This window comes from Canis lupus, chromosome 4 (genome assembly GCF_011100685.1).
Source record: "Canis lupus familiaris isolate Mischka breed German Shepherd chromosome 4, alternate assembly UU_Cfam_GSD_1.0, whole genome shotgun sequence".
Taxonomy (NCBI): domain Eukaryota; kingdom Metazoa; phylum Chordata; class Mammalia; order Carnivora; family Canidae; genus Canis; species Canis lupus.
This window is the reverse complement of record NC_049225.1, coordinates 44,201,756-44,217,528: the sequence shown is the minus strand read 5'-3', so window position 1 is coordinate 44,217,528 and position 15,773 is coordinate 44,201,756. Positions and strand designations below refer to the sequence as shown.

At 50.5% G+C, this 15,773-nt stretch overlaps 1 protein-coding gene across 6 annotated transcripts in view; it reads left to right on the top strand.

Annotated features, from left to right (window-relative positions):
• The window catches only part of WWC1 (WW and C2 domain containing 1), a 155,521-nt gene that overhangs the window by 106,104 nt on the left and 33,644 nt on the right, over nucleotides 1-15,773 (top strand). For all 6 annotated transcript variants that reach the window (XM_038534805.1, XM_038534803.1, XM_038534802.1 and 3 more), the window contains exons 10-15: nucleotides 4,913-5,002; nucleotides 5,994-6,529; nucleotides 9,868-9,976; nucleotides 10,432-10,512; nucleotides 11,126-11,212; nucleotides 12,401-12,593. In XM_038534805.1, coding sequence (XP_038390733.1) covers nucleotides 4,913-5,002; nucleotides 5,994-6,529; nucleotides 9,868-9,976; nucleotides 10,432-10,512; nucleotides 11,126-11,212; nucleotides 12,401-12,593 — 1,096 coding nt within the window. The remainder of the gene's footprint in view (nucleotides 1-4,912; nucleotides 5,003-5,993; nucleotides 6,530-9,867; nucleotides 9,977-10,431; nucleotides 10,513-11,125; nucleotides 11,213-12,400; nucleotides 12,594-15,773) is intronic.

Sequence of the window (15,773 nt, the reverse complement as noted above, 5' to 3'; positions counted from 1 at the left end):
CTGGGTCTTGCACTTGTTCCCAGACCCTATAGTAGCCATGAGGAAGCCTTTAGCCGTTCATCATGCTCATAGACCGCAACTGAAGAGAAGAGACTCGTGGCAGCCTCACTCCTTGTTTGATCAAAACAGAAACCCTTCCCACTGCTGACCTTGAGCAAGTCATTGACCAATATGGACTTTAGTTGCCTAGTAGGGAAAAAAATAATTACATTGAATACCTATATGGTCTGAAGATAGGCAGTTGCACCAGATTGTGAACTGATGCTCTTCCCTGCTCTAATACTATTGATTTCTTGAAAATAGGATTGGAGGTTCTCTTAGAGACCTGTGTTCTACATGCAAATGCTGCCCCTATGTGCCAGACCCTATAACCTACATCATCTTGTTGAAACCTTCCAGCAACCTGGAGGCCAATCCCTATTTTATAGGTCTGGAAACTGAGGCTCAGCCAATACCACCACATGGTAGAGCTGGGATTAGAACCCAGGTTGCCGGCTCCGGAGCCCATGCTTGCTTCAGGCTGCTGCCCACTCAGAAGGGCTTTTGTTATCACCTTCAATCCTGTATTTCCAAGGTCTGAATGCTGCCCCTCCCCAGAATGGCGAGTTGTCACAGCCAGGTGACCCAGAGGTCCCAGAGGTACATGACAGGGGAAGCCAGGGAGCCTGGGGGCAGGAGGAGTAGAGAGTCACAGGACGGGCAGGGACAGTGCTGAGGGCTGCAAGCATCCTGCTGAAGAGAGAGGAGAAAGCCATCCCAGTGATCCTTTTTGCCTTTTTGTCCATGTCTATGGCTGTTTGCTTCTGGTCCTGTGTCTGTGTTCATTCCCCAGACTCTATTGTTCTCTCTCTGAGTCACTTTCTCTCCCTTTATTTCTTCTGTTCCTCTCTCCTGTCTCTCTCTCGGACTGGGAATATGTTCCTCAGTCTCACACATCAGCCTCTCCACCCCTGGGGCCCTTGAGAAGGATGGGTATAGACACGTCCAGGAAGGGCACCACAGGCCCACCAGACCTCAATCACAGATCACTCACAGTTGGACATCCTAGCACCCCATGTCCAACCCCCCTTTCCATGGGCCCACCATCACTACTTGTGAGAGTTGCTGCACAGTCACATGGAGGACTGATTAGAGCTAGACTCCCTGGCCTCTCCCCAGGGACTAGTTCTCCAGGCCTGCAATTCAGCCCAAGCTCTTTCAGTCTGAGCCAGCACCCCAGGTACTGAGCTACACTTGTGGGGATTCCAGCTCCACCTTCTGGATCTTCTCTGTTCTTCCATGCTTGATGTGTTCATGGCTTCCCAGCATGTGCCAGGCATCACACACAAATGCCATATGGCCTGCCAAGCCCAGCACCTCTCTGAGGATGCCTCAGCACCTGTGTATTGCTGCAGGTGGCTACACTCCCACGCTTGGGAAGTTGAAGCCACCCAAATCCCAGTCCCCTTGGCACTGTGGTAGGGCTCCAGGGCTCCAGTGGGACCTGCATTTTTTGTAGATTCCCTGAACACATCTCTGTGACTTTCCTCCCAAAGAGCAGGAAAGTGAAGGTAGAAATGGTGAGCCCCAGCTACCTCGTGACTCTGCAACCTCACAGCCTTCTAGGGCTTTGCTCTTCTGGGGAGTGAGGAGATTCTACAGTTCCATCCATTCCTTTGAGAGTCAAGGATTTTGTGCACTACGTGCTCCATCTGCCGGCCCGCTGCCTGCCCCGCCAGCCCCAGGCGAGACTCTGAAAGAACAGTGCCAGGGATTGAACTGGCCAAGAACCACACTGAGTCCCTCACCACCTTGCTCAGTTGTCTAGAGCAAGTTCTGGTCTTCATTGCAGAACCTGTGTTAGAGGTCTGGGTGTGTTACAGGTAGAGGTTTGGCATGGTTATGTTTTTTCATGAGAATGAACTCTTTCTCCCAGGCCCTAGGCTGGATTGCTTATACTCTGGGGACAGGTCAGCTAGTCCCTCTCTAGCAAGATAGCATAAGGGGATATGAGCCCCACAGTGGAACACATCTGTCTGTGGGAGATATAACATCCAGATCTTTCAGCAGAGAGAATGAATTTTGCCTATCTCAACTGGGAAAAAATCATCCATGCAGCAAATACTGAGCCACAGCCATGTGGTAAACACCGTGCAAGGTGCTAGAAAAGCAGACAATGCAGCGGCTTGGAAACCTTAGTGTGCCTAAAAATCACCTGTGTACCCTAATAGAGGCGCAGATGCATGGGCCCTGCCCCAGACTCTCTGATTCACTTTATCAAAGATGGACCCAAGAATGAGCATTTAGGAAGTGCTCCTCCCTTTCTGATGTAGGAGGTCTGCAGACCACACACAGAGAACCAAAAATGTAGTGGCTTCCTGAGGGCAACCCACGTCATGAGTTTGTAAGGGCATAGCCTTGCTTGATGGAACCCCTTCCCTGTCAGATCCTGGGACCTTAAGGTGGGCACTCCAGTGGTTAGAGGGAGCCACCCAGGCTGCCCTCCATATGGGATTTCAGGAGAGGCTGGGGCTAAGGGTTGGGCCTATATCCAGCAGTTTCTTCTAAATATAAGGATTTTGCTTCCAGAGTCATTACTGAAATGGGCTTTAGTATCAGCTATCAGACATGCCTCCATGCAGATCTTTGTGCCCATGTTCCAGAACATTCCACCACACTCACCTGCTTTCTTCTCTGGTCCCATTCTCTCAGGCTCCTTTGCCTACTATTGCCAGTTTATTCAACCTGGGAGTGCTGTATATACTCAGAGCTTAGTCCTGGGCCTTCCCTTTCCTCCCCTACTATATTTTACCCTAGAGTAGTGCATTCTTGTGTTAGGGCTGCCAAGCGAAAATACCACAAAATGGGTGACTTCCATAGCAGAAGTGTATTATCTCACAGTTCTGGAAGCTGATGTCCAAGACCAAGGTGTTGGCAGGATTGTTTCTTTGGAATTTTCTCTCCTTAGCTTGAAGATGGCCATCCACACATGAACGTCTGCTATGACTTCACTTGGTCTGCTCTGTGTGCATGTCTGTGTCTTAATCTCTTCTTATAAGAATGTTGGCTTAGAGCTTATCTGCATGACTTCATTTTACCTTGATTCTTTAAAGGCCTTTTCTCCAAATACAGTCACATTTTGAGGCACTGGGTTACCAAAACTTCAGCATATGAATTTTGGGGTAGAGGGACACAGTCTAACTCATAGCATATGGTCCTCTCTTTCATGTGGTGATCTGTGTGATAGGGATCCCCCACCTTTACAACCGCCACCTGCTCAACATTTATGCCCACACATCCATAAGAGAACTCTTCTCTTCTCCTGGGCTGTTCTGCCCCTCACCTTTCCATCTCTATAGAAGCCATCTCAGATCTGTTTGGTTGCTAGTAGCAGGTACCTCCCAGTCTTTCTCCTAAATCCTTCAGCCTTGACCTTCATCCAGCCTATGACCTTTCTTTTTTTTTTTTTTTAACATTTTTATTTATTTATGATAGTCAGAGAGAGAGAGGCAGAGACACAGGTAGAGGGAGAAGCAGGCTCCATGCACCGGGAGCCCGACGTGGGATTCGATCCCGGGTCTCCAGGATCGCGCCCTGGGCCAAAGGCAGGCGCTAAACCGCTGCGCCACCCAGGGATCCCGCCTATGACCTTTCTTGGTCTCCTCCAGATGGCCCACACCATCTCAATAAATATTGTAACCACCCCAACTCTTGTCCCTGCCTCCTGTCCACAACCTTCTGCCCATTCTCCTAACAGCAGCCATGGTGACCTTAAAATGAAAGAGGTCCCTGCTGCGATTCCCTCTTGGAATGTTCTTTCACCTGTACTTTTCCTGGCCAACTCCTATCCATCCTTCATATCAGCTTAAATGTCTCTGCTAGTCAGGGGAGGCCACCTACTGCAAGAAACAACCTCCCAAATCTCCATGGCTTAACACAGTAGGTTTATTTCTTGCCTACATGGTGTGCAGTCAAGTTTGCCTGGCTGTGTTTGGTCATTTGGGGACCCAGGCTCTTCCCATCTGTGGCACCTCCACTTTTAGAGCCTTCCAGGGAGCAGTGGGGAAGATCCACTTCAGCCTGATATGCCTTCTTCGCTCACATCCTACTGGCCAGAACCCTGTCCCAGATGCCCAGCTGCAAGGGAAGCTGTGAAGGGGTCCAGCAGTGGACTCAGCTGAAGAGACAGTAGATCTAGGGGAGCACCAACAGGGTCAGCCACAAAGTCACTTGCTCAAGGAGACCCACCTGCCAGTCTAAATTGGGTCTTTCCTACATTCTTTCCTACCATTCTCTACTTTTTCCCCATAAACTTTGACACACGCTGTGTTAGATATTAGATATTTGACTACTTTCTTCATATTTGTCCTCTCCCACTCTCCCCAGCAGAATGTAAGCTCTGTAAGAGCAGAAACTAGTTCTGTTTTGTTCACATCTTTATCCCCAGGGGCCAACAATAGGTTCTGGTATGAGGTAGGCACTCAGCAAATATTGGTGGATGGGTAGCGGCCATGGATGGGAAGGAAGGATGGAGAGGGAGGGAGGGATGATTGAGTAGAATTCTAATTCTGACACTAATTCCTTAGCTTTAAGTAAATTATTTAACTCTAAAAGCTTCAATTTCCTTGTATATAAAGTGGTAAAACCATTTTTGCTGTGCATGGTTACTGTGCAAATGAATTAAAACAGTGTTATGCGTTTCTTAGCATGGCACCTGATATATAGTAGGTGATGAATACAGCAGTTACTATAGGATCCTATTTGGAGGCCATATCTCCCCAAATACTGCAGTAAAACACTTCTGGAAAATTTCTGCATGTGTGACTGTGGGTGTGTGTATACTTGTCCACAAGTACCTGCCTGCAATTCCCCATTCAAGTAGACAGAGGCTGATCTCCTTGGGTTTCCCCATTCATGCTCTTTGTCCCTTCAGGTTAAAATTAAACAGTAAGAGGAACCAGCTGGTGAGAGAACTGGAGGAAGCCACCCGACAAGTAGCAGCTCTACATTCTCAGCTGAAAAGGTGAGTGGTGGGCCATGAGTGTGGCCTTGGGGATGGCCAAATGCCAGCATCCCCAGGTAGCCCAGACTCTGCCCTTCCTTCATCCTCCACAGCTTGAATGTGGACATTTAGAAGCCCAGCAGGCAGCTGGGGAGGCTGGTGGCCTTGGACCGGGCCGGGCTTGGCCAGGGGCAGGGTTCTTCACTTCTCTGGACTGTGGCATTCAGTCCTGATAGCCCTGAGGAAAAGTTCCCCATCAGAGGCCGATGTGTCTCACTGAAGTCTCGAATACCTGCCCATTTGCTTTCCCGACACAGAGACAGCAGGCCACAGCCTGGGCCTTGGTGGGCTGCAGCACAGAACTAGGATTTAATAACATTTTGTCCGGTCAGAGATTTGCAATGTTTGCCTTCTATTTGCAATAAGCAATAGGATATAAAGTCGCACTTAGAATATAAAGTTTCCTTTTAAGATGAATGTATTAGGGGCACATGGGTGGCTCAGTCGGTTAGGCGTCTGCTTTCTGCTCAGATCATGATTCCGGGATCCTGAGACCAACCCTGCCTCAAGCTTCCTGCTCAGAGAGGAACCTGCATCTCTCTCTCTCTCTCTCTCTGATGAATGGATAAGATCTCTTAAAAAAAAAAAAAGATGAATTATTGAAGAGTAAAGAATGAGTGTATTTGAAGGAAAATGTCAAGAAATAAGGCTGGATTCACACAGGGAAAAGTAGTGTGAAACTGGACTCGGCCCAGTGGAGGTTTGGCAAACAGAGGAAAAAGTGGAGTTTCAAGGCAGAGGACTTGGGTTTGAATCCCAGCTCTGCCACTCTCTGATTATGTGGCCTTCTCAGGGTATCGTTTTTAGTGAAATGGGGTGCATGGTCCCCCCTGGAGACTGTCAAGAGGGCCCAACAAAATGAAGTGTTCTAAGCGGCCGTCGTGGAAGGTGGTTCTGGGTGGCCCACTGCGCTCTGAGTGTTCTCACCCAATGTTCTCTCCCTGCCCCCCAGCCTCTCAAGCAGCATGCAGTCTCTGTCCTCAGGCAGCAGCCCTGGGTCCCTTACGTCCAGCCGAGGCTCCCTGGCTGCCTCCAGCCTGGACTCCTCCACCTCAGCCAGCTTCACTGACCTCTACTACGACCCCTTCGAGCAGCTGGACTCGGAACTGCAGAGCAAGGTGGAGTTTCTGCTCTTGGAGGGGGCCACGGGCTTCCGGCCCTCGGGCTGCATCACCACCATCCATGAGGATGAGGTGGCCAAGACCCAGAAGGTGGAGGGGGGCGGCCGCCTACAGGCCCTGCGCTCCCTATCTGGCACCCCGAAGTCCATGACCTCCCTGTCGCCCCGCTCCTCCCTCTCCTCTCCATCCCCACCCTGCTCCCCTCTCATTGCCGACCCCCTCCTGGCTGGAGACGCTTTCCTGAGCCCTCTGGAGTATGAAGACCCGGAGCTGAGTGCCACTCTTTGTGAACTGAGCCTTGGCAGCAGCACCCAAGAAAAATACCAACTGGACGAACCAGGAACAGAAGGCAAACAGTTGGGCCAAGGTAGAGAGCATCACATGGGGAAAGGGGGACCACGAGGATTGAGGAGGGTTAGAGCTGCACTCAGGCCTGAGCACAGACCCCAATGGTGATTATGGTCATCCACTGACTGCTTTCTGTGTGCCTGGCCTCTACGTGTATACCAATTCATTTAGTCATTCAGTAGGCATTTTTAATGTGCCTACTGTGTTCTAGGTCTTGGGCTTAGGTGTTATCTATGGTGGATTCCTTCACTCAACAGATACTAAGTATCTGTTAAAACTAAATGCCAGGTATTGTGCTAATGGATACACATGGATTCCTTCATTTGTTCATTCAACAGATAGACCATATGCCAGGCACAGGGATTAGTCACAAGGATACAGTGTTGAGGACGGGCAAGCTCAGGGTACCTGTTCCCATGAAGCTCACATGCAAATGAAGGCACAGACAGTAACTGTACAGTCAGACCAATAAAAGCCCTAGAAGGAAATTAAGATGGGATATGATGGGGCCATTCAGGTTGGGGTGGCGCTGCCAGTTCAGAGCGAGTTGTGAAAGAAGATGATATTTGAGGTCCTTGAATAGTGAGAAGGAACTAGCCTTAGGAAAAGCAAGAGCGAAATCTGTGAGGCCAGAGTTTAGAGGTCCCCACCAAACCAGTGAACCAGGCAGAGTCCAAGTCATTTAAGGCCTAACAGGCCATGGTAAGGAGTTTGGATTTTATCCTAATAGCAGCAGGGACCCATATGGCCATTTGGAGCAAGGGAATGATATGGTCTGGCTCCCATTCTGCATGGGGTCAGAAGGAACATCTTGGTGTGGATTGAGATGCAGTTTGAAATCTTCAAAACAGAAGATGCTGGTGGTGACAGCTAAGATTTATCAGGAGAGAAATTCTTCATTTTTAGCAGCAACCACGTATTAGATAATAATAGTTAATGTTCATTGGGGTATATTATGTGGTGGGCAGTGTGCTTTATAAAGTGAAGTAGATCACTTCTATTACGCCCATTTCACAGATGAGGAAACAGATTCAGCAAGATGGTATTGCTAACTCTAGGTTTCCCAGCCAGCAAGTGGAGAAAGAAGGGATTGGAACCTGGGTTTTTCTGACCCAGCACCCAACCTCTTCATCATCATACTCCTCTCAGGACGTGAGGCAGCTCTGTGTGTCTGTTCTGGAGATACTCTGGGGCTCCCAGGCCCAACATGCCTATCTGGTATGAAGGCCAAAATGGGACAGAGTGCCCAGGAAGCTCACCTGGGGCTACCAGGCTTTCCTGGCTATGATTTTTTTGAATGTAGGTATACGAGATACAGTTACTGTTATGTATTGACTCATTTAAGCCTCATAACAGCTCTATGAAATGGGTGCTACTTCTATCCTCATTTACAGACAAAAGAAGTGAGGCCCAATAGGGTCAGTGTCACAGCTAGGAAGTGGTAGACTCAGGATTGGCACCAGGACCACCTGTCCAAATCCCACACTAAGACATGTGCCAGCTGTGTATGCACAGGGCTCATGCTCCTGGCTCCTCATGAGGCCAGGGGGGAAAAGCTGAACCCATCTCAGCCTTAAGGCTCCAGAAATAGGCAGGAGGGCTGCTGCTATGACCAGAATTATCCATTCGTGTCCAAGGGCCAGTGGGAGCAATGTGGGGGGAAGACGAGATTTCCTGGTTAATTAAAGGCTCTGCTGGGTGAGTGCCAGCCATTTCCTTAGAAGAGGAGCCGAGAGATCCCTGGGGCTCCCTCATCAGGAAGGGAGTCTTGCTGAGTGCTCTCAAACAAAAATAAAAACAGGCTTCGTACTATAGCAGGTGGCAAACTTCAGAAAATTGTCCCCTGGAGAGGAGCGGATGCAGGTGGAACCTCTAACGAAGCTCCAGAAGAGCTCCTGACACTCTGTCAAAGGTGGCAATAAGCCAAATCGGGGACCCAACAAGGTGCTGGGAGCCACCCCCTCCTCCCCGAGTACCCTTAGGGCTTATGGGCCAAGGACCGCACATGTCTCAGGATGGCGTTTCCTTCGTGCCATCTCCAAAAGCCATCCCTGCAGTGAACGATGCCAGCCTGAGCGCCGACACTAAGCAGGTTATGCGATTAATGCCGCTGTTCAGTCAGCAGACAAATTAATCTCCTTAAGTGGTTTAGTGGAGGGTGGAGATGCGTGGGTCTGAAGGTGGGAGGTCTCCACTGGCCACAGCAGGCGTGGGACACAGGCTGGGAAGGCCGCACCCAGATAGCTGCTTGGCTTCTCCTGGCTCGCTGTGTCCCTCCAACACTGGCCTGCCCTCCAGTCTCCTCTCCAGGCACACAGCAGGCGCTCAAAGTGCTGGCTGTGAGCTCCAAGAGCCTGAATCTGGTCTTACCCGCTGCACGCAGCTCAGGAACTGTCCTATCCATCTTGATAGCTCTGAGCCTGGCAGTGGGCCTGGCACACCATCGACGCTTGTGACTTAAGGAGGGAAGGAATATGCAGCATGTGACAAGTGCCTATTTGGAGCCCTGGGTTGGATATTTTGAGGGCCTCCATGAAGGACAGGGTTGCTGAGGAGTTGAGTTAGGAGTGGAATAGAGGGGCGCCTGGGTGGCTCAATCAGTTAGGTGTCTGCCTTCGGCTCAGGTCAGATCCTGGGGTCCTGGGATGGAGCCCCTCATCAAGCTCCCTGCTCGGGGGCAGGGGGGCCTGCTTTGCCATTTTCCTCCACCACTCCTCCTTGCTTGTGCTCTCCTGCTGACCCTTACTCACTCTCTCTCAAATAAATTTTAAAAATCTTAACCAAAAAAGAGTGGAATGGAGTAGGCCTAGTGGGAGTGCTAGTAGTGAAATCCTCTCTTCTTCCTCTTGACCCTCCCAAGGGTCCCGGGGCTGTTATTTTGCCCCAGATGTGTAGGAATCGGTCTCAAAGGCATCACCACAGTGATGGGAATGACCATTGCAGTAAGTAGTGGTACTAAATTTCATTGTCTTTTCCTGCATCAGCCTTTGTACTAAGGACTCTCTAGAATGTCTTGTTGGGTCCTCCTGACAGCCCCACAGGGTAGGTGTTACTCTCTCCATCCTCCAGACAAGGAACCCAAGGGCCAGAGAGCTGAAATCCATGTCCCAGTTGTCATGAAGCAGTAAGTCATGGAGCTGAGGTGTGAATCCAGGCACTTTGGCTTCCAAATCTGGGATGTTAAATACAGAATCCTACGTACCCCCAAAGCAAGGCAGGACCTTGCTGTCGAATTCAGAGGTGGTATTTGGCAGGACCACCTAAGGACAAAGGGTGGATCAAAGTGTGTGTTGCAAAGACTGTCCTGATTTCTGAACCCTGCCTTGCCATCCCTCCTTTTCCCCCTTCTTCCTCCAGCTATGAATACAGCCCAGAGGTGCAGCCTGAAAGTGGCCTGTGTCTCAGCCGCTGTGTCAGATGAATCGGTGGCTGGGGACAGTGGTGTGTATGAGGCTTCCGTGCAGAGGTGGGTCCATAGGAGTCCTGGCTCTCTCTGGGACGTCTGAGAATGCAGAGCCCCGGGCCCCCTCAGGAGTGTGGGAGGGGTCCATAGGAGGACATAGCCAGGTGACCCCATCTTCCCCTTGGGAACCCTGTTTGAGGTGTGTTGGAGATGCAGACAGCACTGTTGTTCCCCCTGGGGCTAGGGGCATGGCATGTGTGCAGGGATGCTGGTTCCATGATTGCCACGAAGGACATCTGGCTAGGGGTGCAAGTCCTAAAGAAAGAGCAGCCCCTCTCAGAGAGGAATCCCGAGCAGTTGTGGGAAGGCAGGTGTCTGCCGGGAGTCTGAGCAGACCCAAACCTTCCTCCTTGAGGACCCAACTGCACCCTGCCAGAGAGAAGCCCGTTTCTGGAAAGTGGCTTTGGCCCTGGGTAACTGCTGGGAAGCCTGACCCTCCTCCCCTTGTTGCCTTCCAGACTGGGTGCTTCCGAAGCCGCTGCTTTTGACAGTGATGAATCAGAAGCAGTGGGTACCACCCGGGTTCAGATTGCCTTGAAGTAAGTGACGGGGAGCACGAGCGCAGAGGGGTGGTCGGCAGCATCTCCCCAGCTTTGACCTTCACGGCTGCCCCGGGACCTGCCAACAGTGTGGGCTCCCAACTAAAGGGGCCACCCTCTCCCTCCCTTTCAACTCCACATTTTACAAAGAGAAAAATGAGGTCTTGAAGACCTCCTAATTTTCCTGAACTCACTGAGCTGGCCAGTGGCAGAGCCAGAGCGTAAGACCCGCATCTTGATCTGTTTGGCCACTGTAGCTGTGGCTTTTCGTGTTACCATCATCCCACTGTGGTTTCGACCCTCCGGAGGCTACAGCCCAGATTGGCTGTTCTTGTTGCTTTCTCTTGAGGCAGGAGGGCCTCAATACTATTTTCACTGGAAATTAATTGCTGACATTTAAATATCAAGAAATTTCACACGAAATCTTCTGGCTTCCCTTTAAAAATTCAGACTGACGGCTCTGCATCTCCATCCCTGCATGGCAGCAAAGCCCTGGCCCTATGCTCTCGAGCTCACCAGAGTCCCCAGAGCAGCCAGCAGCCCCATCTGTGATCATTAAGAAACAGAGAAATGTGTCACTCATAGGTGCTCCATCTGCCCCTTTCCATTTCAGGTATGAGGAGAAGAATAAGCAATTTGCAATATTAATCATCCAGCTCAGTAACCTTTCTGCTCTGTTGCTGCAACAGGACCAGAAAGTGTGAGTACGTTGCTGACAGGGTATAGATTACCCTCTCAGCCTCTGTGGCCGTCCCCGGGAGTACTCTCCTGCTCTGCCCTGCTCCAACAATGGGCCCTGTGTGTCTTTAATATATATGACCGTAATGCAAAGTGTCAGTACTGTGAACGCGGATACAGGCATAATGGTAAACTCACTGACTATAAAGAGAAGCATCTAAACAGCTTCAGTTCCTTCACAAGTATGTCATAAGCACCTGTGCTGTGCCGGCACTAAGAATGGGGTAGTGAGCAAATCCTTGCCCTTGTGAGCTTGAAGCCTCATGAAAAAGAAGGTCACGGCCCCTTTTATCTGCTCTAAGCTCAAGTATGCCACACAGAAAGAGATAGGTCTGCTGTTCTCGAGAGTCATTGCCTGCCACTGTGCTTCTGTGGAAGGGTGTGAGGGGTATTAGCTTACAGTGGACGATCCAGCAAACACCTGCACTGTTGGCTTATTGGCTCTTCCCATTGCAGACCGGGTTTATGTTTCATTGCATTTCATCTGCCTACATGCTCCTTCTTTAACTAGACAGCACACTCAGGGCAGCAACAGGAGCTCCTGTTTCTGTGGTCTGTACCCAGCCAGCATCTGGAGCTGCCACATGTGGGAAGGGGAAAGGCAGGAGGAAAGCATGTCAAGCAGAAGGAGGACAAGATTGGACAGTAGAGTTGTTGTCAGCCTTTTGCTCTTACAGTGCCAGAATGAATAAGCTTCTCCATATGTCACTGGTCTTTGTTCAGGGGTACCCGTGGGAGAGCACCTAGAGGGGAGCTGAATGGGTCACCGGGTCAGGGCATCTATAATTTTGTCAGGACTGCCACATTCCCCTCCACCGGAGCTGTAGCATTTTGCCTTCTGACCGTCAGTGTGTAAGGATTCCTGAGTGTTAACAAGCAGACTTGCCGATCCTTCTGTTCATGGGAGTTTGCACATGGTTGGCCTCCGGCTCCACCCACTTTGAGGTTCTAGGGATTGGGGGATTCAGAAGGAAGAGCAATTCGTTATCCTTGGGGCCCTTTCTGCTTCCTTTACAAATACCTGCATAGCCACTGGAGAACATACAGACTCCCCCACTGTTGTTTTCTTAGGGATTTGTGGCAACTGCTGAGCCCAGCACATCAGCCCACACTTGGGCTGACCTATAGGCTCTCCTCTGTCACCCTCTAGGAACATTCGTGTAGCTATCCTTCCCTGCTCCGAAAGCACCACCTGCCTGTTTCGGACCCGGCCCCTGGACGCCTCAGACACCCTCGTGTTCAATGAGATGTTCTGGGTGTCCATGTCTTATCCAGCCCTTCACCAGAAGACCTTAAGAGTCGACGTGTGTACCACCGACCGGAGCCATCTGGAGGAGTGCCTGGTGAGGGCCATGCCTGTCTGTCTGTCCATCTGGGCTGCCTTCTGTCCTTCTGGGGATGGGCGCACGTTGCAGTATAGGGAGAAGGCTTGGAGAAAACGCAGGCTGTAATGTAAGTGAAGCTCATCCGGGTTCCAAGCAGGGACTTGTGCAGGTGAACGGCATTCTTGCACTTACTGGGAAGGGGGCAAGGAAGCCGGAAGCTCCTTGCTGAGTTGACCGATTGCCAGGCCACATCCCTTGTGCCTGACACTGCATTGGCCTCGGACTCCATCTCAGTCTCCTTCTCTATAAAATCCAGCTAACACTGGCTACCTCACGGATGGTTCTCTGGGGATTAACTGAGGATTAAAGCAGTGTTTCTGGAACTGAACATGCACACAGGTTACCCAGGGCTCTGGTTAAAATGCGGATTCTGATTCAGCAAGTTTGGTTGAGGGCAGGGGAGTGGGGAAGACACCAGGGGATCCTGCACTGGGGAAGCTCCTAAGTGCTGCTGATTGCTGCTGGTCCTCATAGCAAGGATGAAAATAGTAATGTGTCTGCACATACCAGATGCTCACTGGCTGTCATTCTCCACCCCCATCCCCCTCAGCTGGGGTACAGAACAACATCATTGCCATTTATGTGGTTGGTATTATTATTGGCCATAATGCGATAGGATCCATAGATTGAATGCACATTATGTGGTGAGCACTAAGCTAAACTCTCTGCATGTAGTTTGTCTACCCGCACTATAATCTTATAAAATAGGTACTCTAATGCTAGTGAGGAAATCAAGGCACAGAGAGGTAAAAGAACTTTCTCAGGGTCACACTGTCAGGAAGAGGCAGGAACATTTAGAACCGAGGCAGGTCTACTTGTACAGCCCACCCACATCAGCCCTGTTGTGTTTTCACCAGCATGGTGCTCTCCAGACCCCCAGGTAGGATAGTGGCTGAAGACTGTTGAGCATGAGAGACACTGGATGTTAGAGCAGAAAGCTTTTCCAAACCCAGGCTTTTCTGGTGAAGCATTTCCTCAGCTCTGGGAATTCCTCAATGAGAAGAGAATCCTATTTTCTTCTCCTAATTGGATGTCTTTTATTCCTCCTTCCTAATTGAAGTCTGGCCATTGCTGGTTGCCATGGCAGCAGCCAAAGCGCTCATCCCACTGTGGCTTGTCTCTGTCTGTGGCCAATGGGAAATCTACTTTCCCGTATCCTGTGGGGATGTAGAGTGTTGGGTTGCCGTGGTTTGGTGGCTAGAGGAGCAGGCGAGGAAGCAGAACATGAGGAGAAAGGCTGTGTGCTCCCATGTGGTCTCCCTACACTGCTGGGTTTGGGGAAATCCCTGGTCTGTTTTGCACTGCTTAATCACCCAGGATGGTCCCCATCCTGACCAGCATCTGGGTCTAGTACCACGCTAGGAACTCTGCATACAGTATCTCACTTAAGCCTCCCTAGTAGCCTGAGGAAGAAGCCTTAGGATTGCCTCCATCTGCAGATAAAGGATCAAGACTCCAGAAGCCTAAGTAACCTGCCCAGGCCATGCATCACATGGAGAAGCCTGCTTCCTGATCCCAGCTTCCTTCCACGCAGCCATCGTACTATCCTACCTCTCAGGGGGTTACTATGTCCCCCTGGCCCCAGACCTGGATTGTGGGCTTGTATGTATATGTGGCCTGCTTTCTCCAATATCTCGGGCAACAGTTCTACCAAATGCTTTAGCATGGCATAATGGGTCACAAGCTTTCCAGCTGGGCCCTGGTTGTCCACTCCCCAGCTGTTAGACTCAGGGCCACTCAGTGCAGGTTCTGTAGAGAAAGCCCACTTCCTGGGCCCCAATGCTATCTCATAGGTAACCATTACAACAAAGAGGCTCCCCTGCCCCTTTTCACCTTGCCACCCCCACTTGGGAAAACCCCAGCCCTGTCAAAGTGAACTCTCCGTCCATGCACTTGGAGGAAAACACAGCCATGCTATATGGTTTCATTTTAAAATTGTGGCCATAGGGGTGCCTGGGTGGCTCAGTTGGTGAAACATCCTCTTGATTTTGGTTCAGGTCATGGTCTCATGGGTCATGAGATTGAAAGCCCCAGAAGCCCAGTGTCAGGCTCCGCACTCAGCATGGAGTCTGCTGGAGATTCTCTCCCTCTGCTCCTCCCTCTACACGCAAGCATGCATCTGTTCTCTCTCACAAATAAATAAATCTTTTAAAAAATAAAACTGTGGTCATAAACCTCACATGAGCCTTAATGCTACTCAGCCCTGCTACTGCATCTCCCTAGACCCATGTGCCTTCCCCTTGTCCCAGGGGCGAATTCTTGAATTTTTTTTTTTTAAGATTTTGCTTATTTATTTGACAAAAGAGCATGCACAAGCAGGGGGAGTGGTAGGGAGAGGGAGAGGGAGAAGCAGGCTCCTCCCTGAGCAGGGAGTCTGATGTATGGTTACATCCCAGGACCCGGGATCTTGACCAGAACAGACATCTGATGCTTAACAGACTAAACCCCCTAGGTGCCCCCCAGGGGCAAATTCTTACTCTCTCCTCTGTCCTCAGACTTCCCGCAGCTCCTGCCCTACTCCCAAGCTCCCCCTGCTGAGGCCCTTGCTTCAGGCGGTTCCTGCCATTTCTCCTGGCTCTCCTGTTGGCCCCTCCCCGCTCCCACTCTCAGGGACATTATACCACCAATTGTTGGAGCTCCATCCTCTCTTTAGTCTTCTCCCCTCCCCTGGATCTGGCCTGTCAGTATACCAACATGCTGTGAATCCCCCAATGCTTAGAAACCCAAAAAGCAAAAAAATAAAGAAGTGTTTCACCCATGTCTCCCTCCAGCTACTACCTTGTTTCTTTCCTTTATAGCAAAATGTGAAAAGGGTGTTCATGTTCTTTCTGTAAACCAATTCACATGGGATTTTGTCCTCACCATTCCACTAGAAATGTGCTCAGCGAGGTCGTCAGTGCCACTTCTCCTTCATCATCTCCCTTGACTGGGTTAACAGTGTTTGGTTCAGTTCCTCAGCGAGTCTTCCTCGGCATCCTCTGCCCTGACTTGGCTTCCTGGTCACCTTGCTCTCCTTGTCCTTCGCTTGTCACTCACTCTTCTGTCTCCTTCACTGATTCTTCTCAGTTCTGTTGATTGCTATATGTCAGAAGGCCCCAGCGCCTCTCCCTTTTGCATTTGCATCCACTGCCCTGGTGA